Source organism: Pseudopodoces humilis, chromosome 10 (assembly GCF_049639895.1).
Source record: "Pseudopodoces humilis isolate 2021_Gansu_Grassland_sample_001 chromosome 10, ASM4963989v1, whole genome shotgun sequence".
Classification (NCBI taxonomy): domain Eukaryota; kingdom Metazoa; phylum Chordata; class Aves; order Passeriformes; family Paridae; genus Pseudopodoces; species Pseudopodoces humilis.
Window position 1 is genome coordinate 14,681,685 of NC_142209.1, and position 26,088 is coordinate 14,707,772.

At 38.2% G+C, this 26,088-nt stretch overlaps 1 protein-coding gene across 1 annotated transcript in view; it reads right to left on the minus strand.

Annotated features, from left to right (window-relative positions):
* Positions 1-13,510, minus strand: part of ABCD3 (ATP binding cassette subfamily D member 3) — a 29,158-nt gene extending 15,648 nt beyond the window's left edge. Inside the window, exons 1-3 of the mRNA XM_014250887.2 lie at positions 13,321-13,510; positions 3,435-3,471; positions 1,311-1,412 (exon numbers count right to left, since the gene is read on the minus strand). Coding sequence (XP_014106362.1) covers positions 1,311-1,412; positions 3,435-3,471; positions 13,321-13,433 — 252 coding nt within the window. The 5' untranslated portion in view covers positions 13,434-13,510. The remainder of the gene's footprint in view (positions 1-1,310; positions 1,413-3,434; positions 3,472-13,320) is intronic.
* Between the last annotated feature and the right edge of the window lie 12,578 nt (positions 13,511-26,088).

A 26,088-nucleotide genomic window follows, 5' to 3' on the forward strand; every position in this document is an offset into this window, starting at 1 on the left:
AAAGTAGTGACTACATTTTTATGGTGAAAGTTCGCCTTTTTAAAAGCTGTATTGGGTTGATACATATACTGGACACACATTATAAGATCGAGGACTGCAGGAATAAAGAAGTTACTGCTATTCTAAAACACCTTTCTGCCATAAGGTTGCAAGAGACCTCTGAACATCATCTGCTTCAACTCCCTACTCAAAACAGGGCCACTAGTAACCAGTCACCAGTCAGACCAACAGTGCAGAGTTTTCCATCCACTTCACTGTCCACTCATCCAGCCAATTCAGTTTGGCTATCAGGGTGTTAAGGGCAACCTGACAATCAAAGTACTCTACATCCTCTGTTCTTCCTTTATCTGCACGGCCAGTTCTCTCATCGCTGAAAGCAATCAGGTTAGTATGGCATGATCTGTAATTGGTAAATCCAGGCTGCTTGCAATCACTTTTTTTTTCCCCTTGTGTGGCCAGAGTTAGCTTACAGGAAGTTTTGCTCACAGTCTTGCCACGAATATGGTGAGGCTGACCAGCCTGTAGCTTCCAGTAAAGTTGTTTTCAAATATGGGAGCAAAGTTTGGGGCTTTTTGGGATTATCTGTAACCTCTTCTAATGGCTGTGACCTTTTGAAGCTGATGAAGGCCAGCTCTGTGAGCACTCTCACAGGCATTTTCATTCATGCACCTCCTTTTTGTAGTTAGGCTGCTGAAGTTCACTGTTCATGCAGGCTAAGCTGGCTGTCATGCTTGCTCTAGATATTGCAATTCACTGCTCTTGTGCCTGATGCATAAATTCTTAGAGTTCATTGCTTAAGTTCCAAGCTCAACTAATGCTTTGGATTTTTTTTTTTTTATAAGTGTCCTGGAAAGATAGATGGAAGCTCTGATTTCTACACTGCATAGCTTTCCTGAAATGATGCTGAGAGACTTTTTGACAAATTCATTTTCTAATACAGGCTGGCCTAGATATAAGTTACTAAATCAAAATAATGAATTAACTGCATCCTATTTAAAGATAGGAAGCATTTGCACACAGAAGTGTACTGCGTCGTACAAGACAAACCCAGATGCCCTTTTATAAGTTATGCTACAACAGTAGTTACCAGTTAACAGTAAATGGCTTATCTTGTAATTGAAACCAGAACCTTTAGTGATATAACAACCAAGCATAATGTAGACTTTCATATTATTATATAGCTATTTTAAAATACATAGCACAATTTAGTCCTATTTAAGTAATGTATATGCAGTTGTTTAAATTCTGATGTAATTTTGAAAGAGACTTGACTCCAGCTTTACTTCTGTATTACTGCAGGCAATGCTTACCTCTTTGCAAAGTGTTCTAGGGACCATTATTTTCAGGATTCGACATATTCGTGCAATAAACACTCTGTCCACCATTGCCCGTTCCTTCTTTCCCTCTTTCTGCTGCACACAGAACAAAACAAGAAAAGTGAGAATTTTTTGTATTATTGAATTGTTGATGTGATATTTTCCCTACCCAAGAAATATACAGCTACCTTCCTTCTGCAGAATTTACAGTATTTCCTGACAACCTAAGACCTGTTCAGGCAAGTTATATAAAGAATTGAGAGCTATCAAAACAAACTACAATAGGAAGTAGCTGCTGTAATATAAAATACTTTTTTTTTTCAATTTTGTGTTAAAGATGATATACAAACGATGCAGTCCACAACACTCAAGTACATCCAAGTGCAAGCTGTAATGCAAACATCTCTTAACATTGCTTGTTTCTAAAAGACACCATCAGCCAGTATTTTTAAAGATGCCTTCCATTATTTGTCTAGACAATCAATGGTTTAAAGTCTTTTGACTATACAACCCAAAGTTGCTTCAAGTGAAACCAGAATTTTTTATTGCTTTACTTCTACAAAATGGTGCAACACACTCCTACTTAGATATATCTACCAGACTTAAAAACCCTTCTGTACCCAAACAACTTTTATTTCAGTCAGTTTCATTTGTTCACTCCATATAACCCTATCTTCTGTCCTGATTAACCTGAACACTCTTTAAAAGCCAATGGTGCAGGTTTCTTTTCTTTCACATAAGGACAGAAGAATTCACTCCTGAAAACAGACAAAAAGGGCACATGTGTATTTTGAACAAGTCCTGTCTAATCAACATAATCCTGCTACCTTTGCTACCCAAGGCTCATGTGAACCATGCTAAAATGCCTAAATCAATATTACCAGATAGACAGGAAACCTGAAAAAGATCCACTCTGAATGCTCTGTGAAGAAGACTACACCTGTTTTTCATAGCATGAAGTCAGCAATAGTCGCATCCTTTCCAAAAACCTATGTAAACACAAGCTATGAATAAAATTCTAGCCAAATAGAATGCTATGTAGTAGATGATTCCAACACTTTAATTAAGTTATTTACACAAATATCCAAGCAATGCAAACAACTAATACTACTGTCCAGTCCTAATAAAGCATGATCCTACACACATTATTGTTTTCCTGTAATAGAAATTACTAACACAATGTCTGATGCCTACATTTCCAAATGACTGAACATATGTGAGTTTAACCTGTTCTTCCCCTTTATTCAGCCCTTCCCCATTTCTATATACTTCTGTGTTGCACTTATATTCATTCCAGTATCTTCTTGCCTAGAAGTTTTTTTTTCCCTTAGAAAGTTAATACCATTCAGCAAAACCGCATCCAAGATGGATAGGAATAAGGGAAAGATATTTAAGGTTTTTACAAATAGGTATAGCTATCCAAAAGGTAAGTGCTTATGGTAGGTAACACAGTCAAGATGTGTTAGAAGCTAACATGATGCTTGCATACACCTTTCTATTTATCCAATGCAAGCCTTTTTTTTTAAGTTTCCAGCAAAGATGAAAGTACATGGAATCTGTTCATACCATTGTAATACCAGAATCACAAACTCTGCCTTTTGGTCTGTCATATTTTATTTGAACATGAAACAAAAATCTTAGCGTAAAGGGATTTAGTATATCCCTTTCAAATAAATGAATTAACAACAAAAGATCAGGGAAATGCCAAACCTCCTACCAGATGTTTGAAGTAGTTTCTAATTTAGCAACTGTCAGACAACATCTTGTTCCATACCCATTTCTTTTACATAAAAAATAAATACAAGTTTTACCAAATCTACACACAGCTGTTTGTTTCTATCCATACAGAAAAACTTACAACACTAGTCCTTTCAAATTCATAGGGCAATAACAGATAAAAAACAACACTGTGCACATCAAGCATCCATCATTATGGAGTCAAACTTCAGCCTCTTGTGATTAACCTGATTCTTCTACTTTCACCAATGCAAGTCTGAAAGCATCATTCAAATCATATTTGCACCATAGCCAAGATTAAACTACAGCAATGGGACTTAAAAGTTTTTAAAAATCACATTTATGTAAAATTATTAAAGAATATTTGACATGAAGAATTACCTCATTATTCTGCAATGCTTGTTTTCCACTTCTTTTACTGCAAAGAAAAGAAAAAAAGGTATTTATTTGTTATTAATGTACTTCTTTGTCTTGATCTCTACACACAAAAGACAGAGAGAAAATCTTGTGGTTATATTCCTATCTACTTCTTTCAAAGCAATACAGTGTCTTCAGCAGGGCTACCTTCTATGTCAAACCTATGTGCTGCTTTTATACAGCACATGTAATTCCAGTGAACTCTACTCATTCCAGCAGCCAGTTTCATGTAGGAAAACCAAGTTTCACCCTTTCATCTCCTAGTTCTGCTTTACCTTGGCTCTGTATCATGAACTCCAAGGGATTTTCTATTTCTCACATGTACTTTACAAGTATGGCTACATGGTTCCACTGACCACAAATGAAAACTATACAAATGCAGATTCAGCAATCCAAGCAACCCAACTTTGATGTTTCACACTATCTAAGTAAACCAACCAGATTTGTTTTGCATTGTATTTGACTTCAAAATAACACATTTACTACACAGAGAGATTGTTTGTTCATAAACATATGCTGCAGGGGAAAAAAGCCAGCTCCTGTGAAAACAAGTTCCCACAAAGATGTCCATCAAAAGGGGAGTTAGTTTTCAGTCTATTTTCTTTCCCCTGCATTTAACAGAACAGTTAGCAGAAAAACATCTATCAACTGGTGCTAAACAAACATTCAAAAGCACAATGCTATTCTTTTGCCTCTACTTTTAAGAAACAAAAGCTGACAAGACACAGTTTGTCTTCCTTTTGGAGCACTCAAGCATCAGACAAGCACATGAAGCTGCTTGAAGAATTTATGAAGTTTAAAAGTAGCCACCAAACATATTAAATTGCAACTTTCTTAACCATGATATTAAAACCCTGGGATTAAAACTACAACATTCATACACTTTCAAGGCAGAACCTAGGGCACTACAAGAAAGCAGAAACTGTGAAAGGCACTGCTCCTTTGATCTACAACACCAAAACAGCTGCAGACTGCCACACAATCAGCTATCCCATAACTTCATCAACAGCACCATCTTCCACTTGTGTTTTAAAGCTGACAAGAAAATATCTAGAATGGAACTGTACCTATTTTAATTTATGCTGACTAGAAAGATCTATGACTGTCACTGACCAATGAAAAGAAATAACTTAATTACTATGAAAGGAAGAGGCAAGGTAGCAGAGGAATATGAGAAAAGAAGGGAAGAAGGAGACCATGAAAGCAAGAAGGGAGATCTGCCAGTTTAGCAAGAACTTAATTAAAGGTAGAAGAGACGGAAGTCTGAGACAAGATAATAATCTTGTAAAACTACTTGTGCAAAAGACAAAACAAAGAATACAAAGGGCAGCTGGGGCCAGGTTGGGGGAGAAATAATAAAAGTTCAGAAGGTATATAACATTTAATCAGGCTGTGATGGAAATACATCTCTGTGGAAATGGTAACAGATGTAAAGTCTAAGAGATAATCTAGCTGAAGACTACATCCTGGTGATGCAAGAGCAATATATTTCTGGTACAAGAAACTTCTCAATACATCTTGTAATTTTTCAGAATAGAAAAAGCTGGCCTATATTTTTAAAACTTGAATATGGATCAGTCCAATCATGTTTGGTTTGGCAGTAGGAGGAAAGTAGTATTCTTAAGCATAAATAAGTAGTTATCAAATTATGTGGTTATTTCTCTAGATGATTCATGACTTGTCAAAATGTAAGATGAAAGCATGCTGCTCTTCCAGGCATGCTGTAATAATTCCTGTAAGCTTTACTGCTTCAAGTTCTTCCAATGTTTGAAGTCACAACACTCATAATACACAACAATTTCAGCTTGAAAAGGACCAGAAGTGAATATATTAATAATCTATTAGGAAGATAAGGCCCAGAATTATTCTGTAGTTAGTTGAATATCTTTGATGTATTTATTGATACATTTTTCCTAGCTAGCTGTTGAGAGAAATTGAGCAGCTGAAATTACTGAGCTGAAACTGATTATCCCTTAAAGAGAAAGAAGGATTGTACAGAAATCACGATCTTACATATAATTATGAACTCACACTTAATTAGCATTTATATTTATAAGGTTTAAGATAAAAATTAAGATTTGTAAATTGAAAATCTAATGAAAAAAAGAGCCTCAACAGTGTTTTGTTCTCTTTTTTCTAAAAAAATTTGTAAAAGCTCAAAACAAGATTAATACTTCAGAAAGAATGGAAACAATCTTAAAATATGAAGTCTAGAAGAAAAAAAAATTAAATGTGCCTACATAGCTCTCATTTCATTTCCAAACACTGTGCCATAGTTCTGCCTGCAATAAAACCTTTGCAGTCCAGTATCTATTGGCACTACTCCAGACTCCATTGTACTACTGTAGAACTTATTTGTGAGAATGGTGGTTGTATTCTCAATGAATTTAAAGACTAAATAACATCCTCAATTAGTCAGCAAGAATACAGCAAGACTATCTGGTTACAGCAAAGAGCTCTAATACTTGGAACAGATTCAAGCTCTCCATTATTCCAGACCTCTCATTTACTTAATGCTGGAGCATCACGAGTCTCAGTGGTGGAGGCAGGTAGGTGCTACATACTGGCCAAGTTCTCCACTGCAAATAACTCCCCTGGTACAGAGCCATTGTTGCTTTGTGCCCTCACAGACAAAGGGGGATGGCAATGAAAAGGTTTTTGAAAAGGGTTATCCAGACAACATATAGGAAAAAAAATAAGAAACAATACAGTAGTAAAACATCTGTAATAGTGAATCTAAAACAGTGGAACTTGTCACCATATATTTTCAAGATCTAACTGCACAAAGCCCTCAAAAAAGCAGTCTGAATTCAATGTGCAAATTTTTTTTAAGAACATAAAGAGTCGACAGAACACACAACCAACACCTGAGGAAGTTTCAGGAAAAGCAGCATTTCAGATGTAGCCTGCTACCCATTATTTAAATGCACAGGGCTTTTACAGCAAACATAGATATAAAAAGCAGAGAAAGGTATCAGCAGTGCCTTGGATAACACAACTACACCAAACTTGGTATTCAGTTACCATGCAGGTATGAATGACAACTCTCTTAAAGAGAAGTAAATAGGCAAGTAATTACCCAGTAGACAGGAGGCAATACAACAAAACATCTTTCTCCTACACTGAGAAACACGATCAGCCCAAACCAGCAAGACATTTTAAAGAAACCAATAGAGTTTCAGGACTCTGTACAGGCATTTGACAGCTGATCCAACTTCAAGGGCAGTATCGTAGCACAGGGGGAAGGGGGAAATCATGTGATTCCAGTCTCCAAGTAAGTACCGGTCAGAGCACTCACTCTTTTGACTCTGTTTACATACCAGTGAGGCTATTCTCTCTGAAGAAACTTGAAACAATACTGGTTACTCGAACAGAATAATTCTCCACACTACTGAAGAAGAAAGTGATTTGAGAAACTGTGAAAAGCCTTCAAGAGGCCTCAGTCTTCTTACTGAAAGGTCTTAGGCATACCAATTCTGTGGTATTTAATAGCAAACAGGAAAAAGTTAAAGGATTACTGTCTTTAGAAATACCTGCCTCCATCCAGAACAAAGTTCAGAGGAAGCCATCTACACTAAGCTAAGCATAACAGGGAATTGCAGATGAAGAGAGTGATAAGCAAGACTTGCTGTTTAATTACATGGGACGAGGAAGTAAGGGCTTTAAAATGTTACATTGCCCTTAACTGAAAAAAGCCCTACAAATTTCAGATCATGCTACCTTCCTTCCGTAGAGTTAAGATGACTTACTCCTGCTCCACACACTGCAAAGAAAGAATATCTGATTTAGAATTAAGTGCAGCATTTCAAATAGTTGTTACCTCTAGGCAACCTGCAGACCTTACACGTTGGAATGGCACTGTGCAGTTTTCACAGCTTCCAAAAATCACACAAAATAAACAATCTTGCAATAGTTCATTATTATTTGTGCAGTTTTCACGTTAGTCTTGTAGTCAAGATACTACTGAGACATTGTAAAGACAGAATAAAATTCAAATTACTAAAGATGCAATGCAACAGTGTGAAGAAATAACAGCTACAGTGAGAGAGGTCTGATGTAGCTCACTGGCAGGCAGAGTCTCATAGTGCACATCTCACACAGAACAGTAGCGAGCAACAGTACATTTATTTTGGGTCAAGGACAGCAACCTTACTCAGAAGCCTGGGCACAGTCCAAAAGCATGCCCATTTACACAGTACACTCTGAGCACATACAGAAACCAGGAACACAACTTTCGTTGCTCTAGAGTGGTGGCTAGTTGCAGGATAACCAAAAATAATGCGAGGGGAATGTATTCAGGCAAGCAAGAAGGGGACTCAGAAGGTCACAGAGAGCTATGTTACCGCAAGCAGGAGCTCTGCATTGCTAAAGCTCAAAAAGTTTCTACAAACCTTTGAGAAGAAGGTAACAAAGCAGAACTGCTGGAGAGGAAATTCAAAGTTTCAGTAAAAGAATGCATCTCAATAACATATCTTATATATAAGAAAAAACTTCACCACTATTAATTTTGTCTTAAGCTGTGCTTGGGCCAGAGCTGTAGCTGCAGATCTGCCTCAGAAATAATAGTGGTAACAGATTTCTAGCTAGTTTCCTATAAAATTAAAAGAAGTTTTACACTGTTACACACACTTACACTAGATCTTGCCTTAGACAGCAAGCATTTTATGCAACTTAATTGAGAGAGAAACCACTAATTAGTTAGCCAGGCCCCAAACAAAGGCAGGATGCTGGGATGCTAAATGCTAGGATTAGGGCTGAGTCATCTGGTTTCTCCTGTCTCCATACCCTCCAGCTGAAGACAGGTTTCCTGAGCCCCAGGCAGGTTTTTCTACAAGACTGCATTTTCAATGTATTTTCTAGTAATTGTATCTGTATATTTAGTTTTGTTGTTTGTTTTTTTTCTCAAGGCAGGTGCCTTTACCGCAAGCAGTAGACTGGACAGTCACATTCACATCCTGAATAAATTTACTCCAATGTAGTTAGTATAAAGTTGTTTTTGGTACCTGCCACCTTTCCTCCAGGTAACACAGGTTCCATTTAAGGCTTTTACATACGCAAAAGCAGTCTATTAATCTGCAGCAATATAATTTCACTCTTCCTGTCAAACAGCTGTGACTCAACTAGAACAGGTCCCTCCATTTGAATCCCACTGGGAAAGCCCACCCAAACATATTCAGAGTCTAGAGAAATGACTCAACCTAGTAAGAGAGAAAAACATTCTAGATATTCATAAACAAAATAAAAATTCACCATCTGTTTCAAGCTACAACTACCACGTGCTATGTTTAAACTCCCATTTTATGTCTGAAAGCACCTCCAAACATTTGGACAGGTGTCTGTCACTGATTGCACTTCTATCACTGTCAAACTGCATGTTCACAGGCTGTGCAGCCAAGGACATAAGCAGTGACATCTACTGAGTGAGTGACACATGCTGCCACTCTCAGCAGACAATGGCTGGGGAGCACAGTGACAGGCAGGAGCGTAAGTTATGTGTCACCCAGGATGAACTGTGCAAAACCCTGTTTGATATACACTGTCTGCAACTCAGCCTCCCTCTACTCAATGAGCTTTCCCCCTCACTTTAGGCTTGCCTAACCTCTAAGGTCCCAAGCACACACTATTCTTGCTTTATTCATTTTTCTCCTCACAGGTGGGATGCCATCACATGGGTTTCAGAAGTTCAGTTTATATTAAATCGTGTCCACATCCTAGCATCTTGGATTCTAATGAATGCAGCTAGGTGATAGGAAAGGCCAGTGTGTCTACAAGCAGATTCTGAAATATTTTGTCACCTTTCCACACATTACAAATGCCTTCCTGTTACCCTAAACTATTTATTCACTTTCCCTAATCTTGCAGTTTCAAGCTTTTTAGCCTAACTACCTGCTATAACTTCTTTCAGACTTTCCTTCTAGCAGAAAGTTGTAGGAGTTAAATACCTTCTTTCTGAAAGTAAGCCAAACTCATCGTCTACTTGTGTTAAGTATTTTATTTTAAATTACATGGATCCTTGGGAAAAATTCTTATTAGAGTGATAATGAAAAATATCCAGCTCCTTTATGTAACACCCCTTAAGGTTTTAATTCTGAAGCAATCAAATCTTAAGCAAATACTCTGTTGCTTCTTGTTTGAGGCAGGACTAGGGAAAGAGAATAAACAGACTTTTTTTCTGCACTATAAACCCAGGATAATGTCGTTTCTGAAAGAACTTCTCATGAGTCTAAAAACCCCAAATACTACAACTGAAGTCATAATTGCATTTAGATATAACATCTCCCCCCTCCCAAGAGGACACAAAGCTTTTATAAGGAAACAGACTTCTTGAGAGCAACTCGGAAAAAGAGCCAATGTATTTTTCTCTGTGCTTTACTCCAAGGAAGTAAGATGGAAATCTAACAAGTTACTATAAGCATACAGTTCTACATCACTCTACTTTGGAAGATTTCAGAAAATTGTGGTAAAAATGCATTGTAAATTGCAATTGACACCACTTCTCAGTTCTGTAAAATCAATGAGCAGTGTAATACCTCTTACAGAACAACATCTGTGACTAATCCAGGCAGTATTAATTAAGTGATCTTTGACCTAGTAAGGCAGGTTGGCATAACACATACAGCTTAATTATTCATACATTACTACTTCATAGGAGTTGTACTGAACCTTGCCCCTATTGCTTGACAGCAGAAAAGCAGGTAAAAGTTGCTACCTCTCCTTCCTGCTATCATGCCTATAATGGGTTATTCTATATAAAAATGAACACATACAACATGAAGAGTCTGTCACATAGCTAGCTTTCTTGTTACACATTCAAACACATCTGATTTGCTAAAAGATTTTCTTTTTCTCAATTTGTATGCTATTTTACTTTCCAAATTCAACCAGCAGCAGACCTATTGTTGACATTCCAGCAAAACATAAAAAAGCACACAAAATCAATCAGAAAAATGGCAGTTACTTCAGAAACACATGAAATAACAGGAAGACATGAAATGTTATTTTGAACACAAAGTATGTTTAAGCATGTATTCTGAAACTATGTGAGGAAGGAAGAAGTTTTGCAGGTAAAGTTGATAGTTGCACTAGAACGCTTCAATGATTCACCTGAATGTTAAGCCCAGCGTTTCACTGGCTATATTCAGGTCTGCAACATTTACCTTTGCCCTTACAAAGCTCAAAACTAGAATTTCACCTTCTATAATTCAAGAAGTTGAAATTCACCTCACACTAACATGACACAACATTTTCAGGCATTATACACCAAGGTTAACAAAGGAATTCACACACACAAAACTAAATCACCTCACGTATCTCAGTCAGTTAACCTCAAGCAGCAGATATGCTACCAGTCCTCTTCCAGACTATCTAGATTGCCAAGTGAAATTCTTCTCCCTAGGAATAAGTACAAAAATTTAGGACAGCCATGCCCTCCCATCTTCTTCCTCTTCCCAAAGAGTCAGAGATATACAACACAGATGTTAAAGGATACACTGGGCCCTGCAGATTTCAAAGATGTACTTGTTACTATATGTCAGCATCATATACCAGCACAAGAATGCTGAAAATGTAAAGATTTGGCACGATGACAATCCTTTTCAAAAGTATGCCATAATTTACATTAGCAACAAAGCATGAAGAAATGAATGATACATGAACTAATGAGACAAAAGGAGGATGAGGCAATGGTAATAACCAGATGCTTTTGTCTAGGCTGGTGATATAGGCAATGTAGCTTACCTACTGCCTAGTCTTGATAGGTAGCATTCTGTAAGGCTCCTGGCAAGGTTTGCCTCACAGGGAAACATGGAGAAAAGAACGAAGACCAGTGGGCAAAAACCATCCTCAATATAGCATTCAAGCAGCAGCACAGCTATTATTGAAACAACCGAACGTTGGATGTTAGAGTTTGGAATCCATGGCCACAATACAGTACCAGCAGTAAATAAGACCTGAGCTGTGGAGGGACTCAAAAGTGTAAAACAACACATACACACAAGCAAAAAATCAAGTTTGCAAGCATGGTACTTACTTTTGCAACTGCATTTCTAATAAATTCAAGAATGCAAAATGACTAAAGAGATTAAAGAAGAAAAGGACAAGGTGTCAGAAAGACTGCAGTGCATGCAGAGAGAGGAAAAGGGACAGATCAGGTCAGGCTCTCACAAGCCCATGCATCTGCTGAATTAGCTAGAATGTAATTCATAAGTTATCTCCCCTTCTCAATTCCCACTAATCCTGTAATAATGTTTGGTCCACCTGATATATATGAACACCTCAGATTTTTAACACTATGCCTAGCAAAATTGAAGATCCACGCAGGAAAGACACATTCCAAATAGTCTTCAGCATTTAGGCTAACACTTACTTTCCTTACACTGACCCTCAAGCTAATGTATGCACTGCCATTGTCAAGTCCTGCATATCTACATCAGAAAACATGAAAGCAAAACAGCCTAATGGGGACAACCCAGAACCCACATAATATCTATTTCAGGTACAGGGAGATTACTCTAGACAAGTTCTAGCCTGCTTCAATCAAATGAATGCTAGTAACAATGGGAATATATTAAATGCACTTCAAAACTACACTGGACCTGCATCTATGTTTGAAGATGCACTCCAATCTGAATGCAGCCTGGTTTGTGTGCTCCAAGACCATTCCTCAATGAAGGCAGAGCAAGCTAAGTGTGGACAATTGAGATTCACTTTAAAAGAATATTCTTGGTCTGACTTAACACATAACTACTCCTAGAACATCTGCATGGCCCAATATTTCTTACAGATACCACTATATTAGGTGTGAAAATCTGAGCTCACTATTTTTGTGCCCTTCCACACAGGTTTTCTGGTTTTTTTAAAGTGGTATTTCACTACCTTAGGCAAAGATATTTGAAAAAAATCACCCCTCCCTATGAGTTCGATAGAAGAGTAACTTGCAGCCATAGCTCAGGATCTTGTTTTAACTCTCATGCAAAAAACAATGTAAGGTAGCAAATGCATGACCTGTCAGCAGCGTATCAATGTCTGCCATGTTGTGTGACAATTACCTAACTTCATGAAACTCTTACAGATATTGTGCATGTACGGAATTAGGTAAAATAAAACTGGATCGTTGCTTAATCTCAGGTATGTTATTACTTAAGTCTGTTGAGTAAGTCCATTTCAGTATAATTTTGTAGTACCTACAAGATACTCAACAGTAATATCGCAACATACCAGGTCTTAAGCATACGGTCAACAACCTACAATCACAAACACAGTAAAACCTTGAAAGGACTGAGTCTGTGATATAGTCTTCATCTGCCACGCTTTGCAGCAGCAGTTCTTTGTAAGGCATTAATGAATACACACCCTATACCTGCAAGGGAACATCACCAGATCTGGCCCCTTCGAAATCGTTGCCCAAGAATCTTACTGTCACACAGCAGCTTCCAACAACATCTGAGTCCATAAACTGCCTATGCAGACACGGTCATTCCTAGAAGTCAAGTGTTAATACTCGTTCCTAGTCCGGAAAACAGAAGAAGCCGGTATAATTTGGGTAACAAGGCGGCGGTGGTTGGATGCTCGCAAGAGTGGCACCGACCCCAGGCCGGGGAAGGCATGAGGGAAAGCAGGCTGACCCCCGCGCCCAGGAGCCGCCTCCCAGGCAGAGGGCGGCGGTGGCAGCGCCCTGTGCGTGGCACAAGGACGCGGCTGCCCCGTGCATGGCACAGGGACGCGGCTGCCCCTCCGCCGGCCCCAGGGCCGTGAGGGCGAGCACAGCTCCCGCTGCTTCGGCCTCCCGGCGCCGGCCCCGCGGCTAGCCCGGCCCCTCCCGCCCCGCAGCCCGGCCGGGCCCCGCGCTCACCCGTGCTGCGCGGCCGCCCGCCACTTGCTGAGCAGGCAGAGCAGCGCGCAGGCGGCGGCGGCCCCGGCGATGGCGGAGTGCCGCGCGGTGAGGAACTTGCTGTAGGCGGCCATGGCGAGAGCAGCGCGGAGCCGCCGACCGCGCGCAGCCGAGCCGAGCAGCCGAGCGAGGGATGCCGGGAGGGGGCGGCGCCGTCCGGCCCCGCGCCGCGGGCAGGACGGGCCGCGCCGGTAGCGGGGTTGTGCAACGCCCGGTCGGTAATTACCGCTCCCTGGCAGTCCCTGCCAGCGGGCGGACCCGCCGCGCCGGAGGGGAGGAGAGGAGGGGACGTTTCCTCCCGCGCCGGCGGGGCCGGGCCTGTCCCGGCCGCCCTCGCCCGGAGGTCGGGCCGAGCGGCTGAGGCCGGGCCTCCCCCGCGGCCCGCGGGTTGATTTTCCCAGGCACCTCCTCCTGCCGCTCGGGCTGCGGCCATCCACCCTCCGCGGCCCTTTGTATAGGGGTACAGTGTGATTGCCGAGTGTGTGCTAGGAATAGCTTGTAAATGTGGTAACCAGACGGAATAAAGATAAAATTTTAAAAAATTAATAGGTTTAAAAACTTTTTGATATTTCAGAGAAACTTTGGTGTAGGTTTTGCCCCACATTGTTTCTTTTTGTTTTGTTTTCTTGTTGATTTTTGGGGTTTTTTGTTAGTGCCATGAGACGAGCTGCCAAGATTGGCTGTCAGGCAGAGGGTGGAATGAGTTGTCACCCCTGTAAGTACAGGAAAATAATCCCTAAAAAGGGTAGAGCTACGCCAGGTACAGCAGGAGATACCATCTAGCCTTGTCCCAAAAAACCAGTTCTACGCGCACAGGTGCTTTTTCCAGCAGAGTTAATAACAGATTGGCATGTCGAGCTATACCAGCAAAAACACCTATGCCAGCATAACTGTATTTACACTGGATCTTCCCCTGTGGTCATGTCCCTCAGAAAGATGTCTGATAATGTATATGAACTGTCCCTACGTTCTGTGGGAACTGGTCGGTCATATATTGAAAGCCTATATTGGTGCTGTGGTAAACACTGAAATTGACAAAATGATTTCTCTGATTAAACTTAAACGCAGATCAAAATGCAGGTGGAATCAATGTATCTATTTATGGTTTTGAAAATGTTCTCATACAGGCTTTTAAAAACATTTGAATACCTGTGAATGTTGTGGGTTTTTTTTACTGTAGTACAAGAGTGTGCACGTAGGTCAGTCCATTTATCGGGTATTCCTATTTCTTCCAAGTATTTCTGCCTGGAATAGCATGTCTGAAGCTGCAGGTAAGGTAAGGTAGAGAGGTAATTGCTGATTCTTCATTCTGAATCACCACATATACTCTTCTTTCTTGCTCCCTTTTCCCATCCTTGGTATCATTAGGCATTTTAAAGCAAGTTTATGTTTTGGTGTAAAAACTGGGGTCTCAAACTCTCAAATTGTTAGCATTTTTTACAGCATTAGAGTCACAACTCTTGAACCTAGTTCTCTGCCACTTGTTCCGAGACCTTAGACCCATCAACGATCTATCTCCCTGCTTTAAAATATGTACTGTACATTGGTGGTTTTTGATGTGGGTGGGAGGAATTGTAAACTATTTGAAGTGTTTCAGATCCTCAGGAAAATATATAGCAGAATCACACAGCATCAATTAATTTGTGTTTTATAAGATGAATGTTTGTGAAATACCTTGGTTTTTAAAATCTTAGATACTTTGAGAATAGATGAGTATGAGAACCTAAAAAAGAGGTATCAAAATAAACTTCTTATATTAAAATCATTGTAAAAAGGAAAATTTCTGCAAATTTTCATGTTTACAAACCTTTGTAGTACAGTTTTGCTGATACTTTTAATCTCAATATCAGCACAGAGATCAAGAATATTATGATACTGTCTGCTTTTCTTTACAAGTCTTCTTCTCTCTTTAAGCTTAGGTTGGTTGTAGCCTTCCACAGAAGTTGCTATACAGTACAGCCTAACTTTGTTTCCATGAACTGTCCATCAGTTTGGGCCATGCTGACCTTTGTTGTTTGCATGTCCGTGTGACTTGTGTTCTGCTGTTTGTCTGCTCAGTGTCCTTATCCCACTTTCTGACACTAGCCAATAGCATGAGCTAGTACATATTTTATTTCTCTTCTAACTTTTCCTTGAATAGTTTCTCACATTCCTATCATTTTCTGATAAACTTCTCTCATGCATCCAGACCTCCACTTTGTCTTCTGCTGCCTCGACTCTTGAAAGTTGCATTTTTTTTCAGAATAACTTTGTGAGCATGATTGACAAATGGGCACTTGGTTCAAAACATGAGATTTTTATTGATCCATTATTTCATCAGTTTCCAACAGCACTCATGGCTAAGCATATCCTTGATAAAATCACCAAACTGATCAAATGTTTTTGTGACAAAAGCTCCTTTTTTTCCCCTTCAATTTGAGATCTGCTGCATTTCAATACTTTAAACTTTGCAGCTGTATTGCTTTCTTGCTATTCTTGGTACAAGTCAACTGTGAGGATTTTCCAAGGTAACAAAGAAGAGCAACGTTAATTCAAATGTATCACAAATGTAAAAGCTAGACGTGGAAATGTATCTTGGAAGAAACAAAGAGTAGCAGTTCTGCTACCTGTATTAATAGTACTGTGTGTAGTTCCTTTGATAAAGGAAGGTCAAATTAACATCCATCTTTTTATTACTGTCCATGGTATGGTTTAAACTTCTTACTAGGAGAGTAGGAACATCCATAGCAAGCAAGCTATTTATATGAGAAAGTGCACTCTGGAAGACTGCAGCCTGTAGGAAGAAAAATGTTCGTTTACTCTTAAAGTCTTAAATCTCTATAATGGACATCAGGAAACCTCATAACAAGAAGTGTTAGGCTGGGCTCCTGTATCTGAAGTGTTAAGCAATGGTATCTGCCTAAGCAGTTCTTCCCTTTCCCAATTTAAAAAGCAAAGTCTAATAGTAATAAGCAGTAATAACATTTCTAAACTGTTCAGATTTTTAATTCATCTCCTCAACTACTCTTGATTTTAGATGCTTGAGTTTTAAGGAGTCAAAGTCAGAAATATAAGAAATTATGACGGAGTGAATATTTGTTCCACTAATAGTTATGTTAATGCATTGTATTTAATGGAGTCTAGGTTAACATATAAGAAGATACTCCTATTTGGTTTCTCCCAGAACAGGAAGAACCTGTATTATTTGCTGTTGGCACTTGGCATACAACACCCAGCTATATTCTGAGAACAGCATGTCATCTAATAATTAAATGAAAAATCATGTTGTTTATTGTAGGTCCAATGTAACATATAAATACCATGGAATGCACTTTACAAATGTTGTGAAAGGTGGCAGAAAAATGAGATTAATTTATGTAAGCTGAGGTAAGCTGTAAGATGCAAACTGTATCGTGTATGTTCATTAAGTTTGAAGGTGATTTGTGTAGTGCTGGACTCCATTCTGCAGAATTACATTTGCTTAATTTTTGCTTAATTTTTAAGTCTGTATAAATTCACTTTAGGATTGTTCACTTTTTAAATTTTAAGTTAAGGCCTGCGGTATTGAAAATTTAATAACTAATGGAGCAAGAAGGAAAGTTTCATGGATTGATGTGGTCTCTTTTGTGAAATCTGTGCTATCTCCTAGATATAGCTCTTAGTAGTAGAATCTGGCATGGTTTGCAGGGAAATTAATAAACTGTTCTGTTAATGCAGTCATCAGCATTAAGTGATAAGGTTTTGTAGTTCTGCTGAAGTGCTACAACAGGGTATTAAGTTTGCTGCTTGATGTTTCACAGAAGGAGGTTCTACATCTGAAGTTGAGCTACATTGTCATGTATCAATTCATAGATGTACAAATGTGTGTATATGAATAATGATACAGATTATGCTCAATAATCTTATTAAGTCTTATTAATACAACTTATGTCTGCCTACTGGTATCATTACATGTTTAGTCACTTCACAGAACTTCAAACTCCAGTGCAGGTGAAGTAGTGTAGATCTGGTATCAACCACCCATAAGCCTCCACCTCCATACGCTGATTACAACACAGGTTTGATCTTCAGGGGCTACAGGGTGAAATTGAAATGGACATAAGCTTTCTTTGATCTACAGAACACAGAGAGAAGACAAGCTTCCATTTCCTTGTACCTCCTATTTTCTCTTCTTGTTCTTGCCCTTTTCTTATCCACCCCCTGCATGCCCCTTAGATGATTATTGGGGTGTTACAGGAACTTTAGATGGGAGAAGGTGGTTTTTCTGAGCAGTGAGTAAAATCTGGGAATAGCATGGGCAGAAGATAAGGGGTGTATAGAAAAAAAATGCTTACATGTACAGAGCATTGGCTTTTAAATTGATGCTCTCAGACCTTCTGTTCCATTACTGCTTCACCTTCCCACTGATAGGGTACTTTTCCTAATCTTTATTAACTGACATCGTAACCCACAAGTGCTTAATTGCTACACACAAGTCTACTTTGTGCAATTCCTTGATTTCTGTCTGTAATTTTGCTTTATATACTTGGGTTTTATGATGTGACTGTGATCTAGCCTCTGTACAAGCAACTCCTGCCTCTACTTAATACCTTATGCCTTTCCAATATACAGGACAGCAGGTTGCCTTTTATAAGCAGAGCTCATCATTTATAAGTCTGGGTGAAAATGTGAAAATATACAGACATTACTATTATACCAGACTCAGAAATTATCTGGTCTTCCTTCTGTATGTGGTAGTACCAGATACTCTTAGAGACCATATAGACTCCACATATCTGCTTTTTTAGTGGATTTTGCTCTGATTTCAAATACTTACACAATTATTTTGTTCCAAAGTATGGTATTTGACACCCATTCTAATTTTTCATGTCAGTAAGTATAATCACTCATATTCTGCTGGTCCAGGAAACACAATGGTATTGCAGAGGGAGAAAACACCTGAATTGTACTAAGAACTTGGTTTTACTTTCTTTACTGTTTTTCTTTGCTTTTGTTGTTAATTGGCTTCTGACTTCGACATTTACAGAAAGATGTCTCAACTGAGTTGTTCACATTGATGCTTAGAATGCTGATACTCCTTTTGAAAGTCAGTTTAATTGGACAATCTGTGTAAAGTAGAGAATTAGATTTTCCTCCAAAATACTGTATTCTGCATTTATGAACATTCTGTTTCAGGTATGATTTTGAGCTTCACTTGCCTACCTTGTTAGGACTAGATGAGTGGGTAGAAAAATGGTAACTGAAACTAGATGTTCCTGTTTAGCTTGTTCTGAAGTGGATCATAGTTCAGTTTAATCTTGATATCTTTTGGTGATCTGGAAGCCAAGGTATTTCACTGCTCAATATTTATTTCTAGCTTATCTCAAATATTGTATTGTTTTATGTTTTATTAGATACATAAAAATAGAAGACCAAAAGTCATTGTTGTTAACTTCCTTATCATACCTCGAATAATGCTTGATGAAGTGTTCCACTTTTCACCCAAAAGTGAGAAAATCGAAAGAAATTCTTAAGGAACATTTTATGGAAAAGGCGTTCATGAACAGTATAATAGATCTTTGCAAAGTCAAGCTGTCAAGTTTGATATCTGAATTCAGTAATTTAAAGAAAAGCATTTAAAATATGTTTACAACTAGTATCTGTTTCACAGGTAGAGCTCTAATTCTTTTATTGAGATTGCCTCATAATTCCCTTATAAATAGTGCTTCTCAGCTGATTATATCTTTGTTCATTAATGTATTTACTGATTTATAATAATTCAAACTGAAAGTTTGCATAAATTTGCTGTCTCAGCTTAGATATCAATTTATTTAATACAAGATGTCATGCTAATGTGGTCCAATTATTTCCCAGAATGAAGCAATGGGAAAATATTTTTTTTTAGTATATTAAGAGAATGTAACAAGCTTTTAGATCATTGTATTTTATCACCATAGTTTGCAACAGAATTGAATTTGGCAGAGACTAATTTATATGAAAGACATGACTTTTGGAAAGCTATGTCATCATCACTATTTATGCCATGGTTCCTTCTTATTTCAGGTGATGGAGCTTAAATTGGTAAAATTGTTCAAAAAAGGAATCATATCTCTCTCTTGTATTTGGTCATAAGGTATCAGACATTAGGTTTAAACCATAATAGGTTCAGCAGACCCATCTTCCTATTTTCCAGGAGCTATGACCACAAGTATATATCATGATGACATGTTCTTTGAACAAGTATAATTTGTTATTTTAACATTGGTAACGTAGAAAGAATGCGAATAGAACGAGGATTTTAATACATTCTATGTGCAGACCTATTTGCTTAGTATCAGTAGTGGGATACAGTTTTACACTCCACAGAACTCTTCTCCCTATTAGTGTATTCCTGGAAACTCGTTTCCTACTTCCTCTCATTACAGGAACTTTCAAATATTTAGTATTAAGTGCATGGTCCCCAGTAAAGTTCTGTCCTTGGTAAACACAGTAATCGTTGTTTTGTGTCAGTATAGTTCAGATCTTTTCTTCAGAATTGAAGTAAAATTAGAATTCCTCCTCTGTATGCAATACTTGCATGTAATAACACTCAGAGTCAATTACCTTTTTGCTACACACCAGCTGAAGAAAGGTAGATGAAGAAGGAGCAGTGTTGTAACTTGAAATGAATTTCTAAAACTGAACCTATTATTTCACAAGTAGGCAATTATTATAGCAGCCCTTCTGATTAACCATGTCAGAGACACTGAACATTCTAGGACCCTAATGGTCTGTTTGTATACACTAATAACAGGTCACACATGATATTCATGTAGCATTATTGAGTTTGTTTTTCATTTGCTCCTTCATACTGACAAATTTCTGGCTTTTCAGAAATAGATTTGTATGCCTTCTGTAACAGTTCTTGGTTTTAGGATACCAGCAGTGCTGGAGATTCCAGCATTCATTGCGTTCATGTCCCTCACAGCTCCCACAGCTAAGCAACCTACACCACTCTCTAAAGCAACCACACAGCATCTGTTTCCTCCCAGGTCATACTGGCCAACCTTATAGGTCCTATTATCCAAGGCTCTGCAACATTTCTCCATACAGACTGAGCAGTCTGTTGTTGATCAAGCAGTGTGCAGGCTCCAAGGCTTTTCCTGCAGTGGGTGTTTGGGGCCAAAATGCAGCTTTAAACAGTGACTGAGTATAGGTAACAGTTTTTAACTTTCAGAATTATCTTGCAATCAATCCTGATCTGATTGCAAGCAGATAAAACCACATTAGGAATGAAAGGAATGCATTAGGATGAGACAAGACTGAGTGGAAGAGAAAGAAATGGCTTGACAAAAAATCAGTGAAGAAGGGGTATAAGAAACTGGAGTGGCTTAACAAGATGGTATTTAGGAAAGGAATCTGAGCCATGTTGGGTTAGGAAGGCAGTGAAAGGAGGACCTAGAGACCAGCTGGACAAGGAGATTACATGGGTTGGACAGTGATTCTGGCCTTGGGACGGAATTAAATTATTAGACAAGGAAAGCAGAGTTAGATATGTGTTGCAAAACAGGAGGGTGACATTTAGAACTACTGAGCAAAGGAGGGATTTAGAGCTAATTGCCTGGAGAAGAAAAAGGCTGAAAGAAGGCAACTTAATGAGGTGTGGAATGAGCTGGACCAGAAGCCTGTGGTACTTAAGCTACCAATTTTTGGTAGAGGAGATGGGTGAAACATGGTAGGAGAATTATTTTACAGGGAGTTCAAGTTCAAATCTTAGAATCATAGAACCATTTAGATTGGAAAAGACCTTTAAGATCAAGTCCAGCATTAACCCAGCTAAGTCCACCACTAAACCATGTCCCTAAGTGCCACATCTATATTTTATAATCTTTTATACATAGAGGATATATATCTATATTTATTTTGTAATCTTTTATATACCTGCCAAAATGATAACTTAACCACTTCCCTGGGCAGCCTGCTCTACAGCTTGACAGCTTTTTCAGTTAAGAAGTTTTTATAATATCCAATCTAAACCTCACCTGGTGAAATGTGAGACCATTTGCTCTCATCCTATCACTTGTTGTTTGGGAGAAGAGATCAACAGGCACCTTGCTACAACCTTCTTCCAGGCAGCTTCAGAGAGTAATAAGGTCTCTTCTCAGCCTTCTTTTCTCCAGACTGAACAACCCCAGTTGCCTTCTTGCATGAACCTGTGCTGGGTTCTGCTGGGATAGGCAGCTCCATCACTTACTACGTATGAGGCAGGAGATGATGGAAAGAATGACAGTTCTACAGCTGAGGCAGATAAACACTAATAATATGATCTGAACTACTACTTTATGTCACAGAATCATTGTAGGATGCTGCCCCAGTGTAAGTTATCTAACACATTCAAAGTTGGCCTACATGTGAGCCTTCATGGCATGGCAAGGAAAAACACCTCTCCCTACAAGAACTGATAAAAGCCTATTATAAAGTTAGTAACTGATTTAAAATCCCAAGTTTCATCTCTATGTTGTCAGTTAAAAAAAAAAAAGTTAGATGGGGGGAGGAAAGGTGTTCTAAAAGTTTTATTCTAATTATTTTTTTTTTCTTTTAGTTCTATTAATAAAGTTTTCTTCATACCTTTTAAGTTTTAAGCCTATTTTGCCCTCCTCCTAATCCATATCTCCAACAAAAAATAAGTACAGTAGTAATTCTAGCCAGCACTAAACCCATCACATTATTTAATACATTAGCCAAAAAATCAAATCAACAAACCTAAACCACTACACAGTGTTCTACTTTTTTTTTTTTAAAGAAAGAAAGTTATTTTTTTCTTAAAGGATGTTTTTACTACATATTATTACTAATATTACATATTGCTACTCAGATACGCTAATAATAATTTTTGTTACTGATGTATTAATATTACATCTTACTGCTAACAGGACTTTTTAGTCTAACCCATGTCCTCTGGAATTTAAAATTTTAAACTGAATTTATTGGGGGATCTGATGGATATAACTATATAAATGTGATACCCATCAGGATAGTTGTTTTAATGCTATACAGGCCAGAGTTATACAAGTTTTAGAAAAAAATGGTGGAAGTTTCTGTAGGTATATGTATATATATATGTATATATATGTGCATGTGTATATCTATTTGTGTACATATAAAATACAGAGATTCACAGGCACACTTTTTCCTTTTATGGTACAGAAAATAATTTGTTTTTTACTCTCATAGGAAAACAAATGGTGAAGTTTTATTTCATTCTAGCAGAAGGAAGAAAAATATTACTCTTCAGCCTTAAGGGATAAAGTTGAATGTCTCTAAACAACGTGAGAAAATTCTCTGTTCCTTCCTACAGAGAGCTACACCCTAAGCCACAGCTGAAAGCTCATCCTCTCTGCCTGCCAGCTAAGGCACAGTTTACAGGGTAGAGCAGGATTCTTTGCTCCAGCTCAACAAGACTGAACCCAGACCATCCATCTTAATGCTGAACATATAAATAGAAGATACACAGTTTAAATATTAAGTAAACCATTGTCCAAATTACATCATTACAAGTCAAAACTCAGCTGCCAATTGCCCTGTTATCTGAAATGAGAGTGACTTTTTACCACTAGTAAAGACATGTTTCCTTGTTATTATCACAGCTTACTTAACATACTGAATGTTCGCATGCTAGTTTATTTCACACTGACTTGGAGGGAGTAGCATAAACAGGCTGCAGAAATAACCAAATACTCTATGGACCAAACCTCTAATAGTTGTGTCTAACTAAGCAAAAAGATATATAAACTTAATCCTCCTAATTATTTTCCTAAACTTAGTTGGGCCAAATATTTGACATTCAGAAACACCTGTATCCTGATTTTTAAGATTGCTATGTATTTCCTTTTGTAATCTGGAATTGTAAATCATAGTGCTTGACTCACATGACTACCTGGGTAAAGGAGAAGCAGAGCAATTGTGTTGTCTGGACTGTATTGTTGAAATACCTTCCAGCCCAAGGCAGCCTGCAGTCTAGCAGGAAAGGAGGGTGAATAAAACTGCTAAAAGCAGGCAAGAGATCAAGGCATGCAAGCACCAAGTAGCTCTTACAGGCTTTTGCAGAGTTTACTTCATGTACTACTGAAATTGTTGTTTCTCAGGTGGGTGCTCAACAGCTCATCTTCTGTGCCATCTCACAGCTTAAAGAAATTGTTCCAGCTGCAGGGAGACCTTCACATTTTCAGAAACATATGTCTCTGTTTTTTTCAGGGTCTTCTCAGTAAGAAAAAATGAAGCTTTTGTTCATAATGGGAATAAGACTTGTCTAGCACAACCATAGCTGGTGCTGTCTCTGCTCTGAGAAGAGGATATCTGTAAGAAAAAAATCTCATACCTGAATTATGCAGGGCTTTAGAGAAAGCAAATCGCTGACTCCTGCACTGTGTGAAGGAGGGAAGCAAAGTAGTAATTGAAATCTCAGACAAGAAGGTTAAAATGAGCAACAAAAGTCTGGAAAAGGATGAAAGAGAAAAGGAGAGAGGTCTACAAATGTAATTTAAAGTCATAATAGTTTTTCCTTGGAAGTTCTAGAGGTGGATATTGGAACCTCCCATTCACAGTAGCAGGTCTTAGACTGCAAGTTTGATTCAGTTGTAGTCACATAAACAGTACCTCATTGGTTCAAAATAATTCAACTCATCTTCCAAACTTGTTGCACAATAATCCAAACTACCTTTAAGATTCTCCAAAAATTCTAGATTCATCATCTGCCTTTTGACCACAAAATGCAATTTCACAGTGAACCAATCATATTGAGCCAATACTTTGAGTATATTTTCACTTGTGCTCTTTGAATTTGCTGCATTTCAGTAAAATAAAAAGTCCCAAGTAAGCTATTCAAAAAGTGGAGCAAATATGAGAATAAGGATTAAATTGCTCTAAGGTTTGCTTTAAAGCTACATAATTTTTATTCTTCAGAAGTATAGTGTTATAGTGTGTCTTGTTGAATTTCATTCCATTTCATGCCTCAATTTCTTGGAATCAACCATTTTTTCTGCATTTTATAAAGGATATCTTCAAATTTTTTTTGTCAATAGAGCACTGGTAACATCTGTGTCAGGTCATTAATGACTACATTGGATTCACCACTAAAAATCATTCAGTACCTGACCACTTTTATCCAGTTCTTTCCCTGTATTATAATCCTTATAAAAAAAAGATTAACTTTGACAAATTAATTAATAAATTTCCGAGTAGACCATATATTGTATTTTATTAATGTTCACTTCAGTCACATTGTGTGACAGCATTGTGTTTGCCTAGAAAATCAAGTTATTTTTGAGGAAAGCCCAGCTAATCAAATATAATCTTGCCTATTCTGATTATTCAACACTTCACTATTTGCTTTAAATTATTGCAGAGAACTCAATTAAAATTCAGGGGCTTTTCAGACATGAGTAAATTCTGTCCTTTGCCTCCTTTTTACAGTGAGATACTGTATTGCCTGTTCTCAAGTTATTTACCACCCTGACTTTTTTGGAAATATTTCCCACCAAACTGTTCCCACAGTCTTATTCTAGTTCATTTCAGAATTTTGGAATTAAGATTTTCAGAATATCTCATTATTTCTTCTTCAAATACCTGTCTCCCGAATCTACATTTTATTTGTTTATATCATACCAGCCATAGGCTGAGGAGTATATTTGGATCAATTTTGCAATAGTAGGAAAAACTTCCTTCCCTTCAAACTATTTTCCCAGGAACAAGGTGGAACTTTGCTGGAGTAGCCAATGTGATACTTAGGCACAGAAGGAGATGGAACCAAAGCCCCAAAGCGTTCTACTGGAGCAGTCACAGGCAGGTGACAGCCGCAGGAGGAGCAGCTGGAGCCCTGCAAGTGCCAGGGGTGCCACAGGATGGTGCCACAGCGTTAACTTTGTCCGGGACTCAGCTGCCGCTCACAGCGCTGTGAGAACCCAAATGCTAAAGGAAATTGTGATACGCACTTTATGGACAGCAATGCCTGCATTGCTGTGCTCTGGACAGATAATTTAAATTCTGCAGGTGGGGTATTTTCTTTATTTGTATACATCTGATCTTCAACCCCAAATCTCATGTTTGTATTTGAGACTGTGCACAAAGTACAGGCGTTTTGCTGGTGAAACAGCAGAGCTCTCTTTGCCTTCCTAACTTCAATTTCATGGATTATCTGTAAAACACATTGTGCAGAAATAATTTTAGTAGCCCAGCTATTGAGCTATTAATTTACAGATCTCTTTTCATTTGACTTACCAAAGGTGTATTAAATGAGAATATTCTTTCTGTTAGGTAGGTCATAGTGGTTAAACCAGTCTAAGTCACTGTTGGTCTACTTTGGGTAATGTTTCAGTAGTTACGGGAGAGTGCAAAAGCATATTTATACAAGACACCTGAGAAACATATATTCCATTCCTTTCCTGTGATATGATAAGGTTTTTTAAATGAAGAAAAAGGAAGTTCCTAAGAATGCCTATATTGCTAAGTAGTTGATGTATCTGGAGAGTGAAGCGTGAGATAAAATCGAAGTGAATCAACATTGTCAGGGGCTTTTTATTGTTTATCACAGAAATTTATCTTTTGAGCTTAAGAATAAAATTATGTGATTAACTTCACTCTAGTAGGAGCTCTGTATATGATTAAGATACCTGTGTCACTCAGGTGAAAATAGGATTGTTAATAACTGTTGCTTATCATCCTGGTTGTGGTATCGCACATTTTTATTTGATTTGTTTACCATGATTTTCAAGTCTTAGAGCCCTTCTGGTCTTG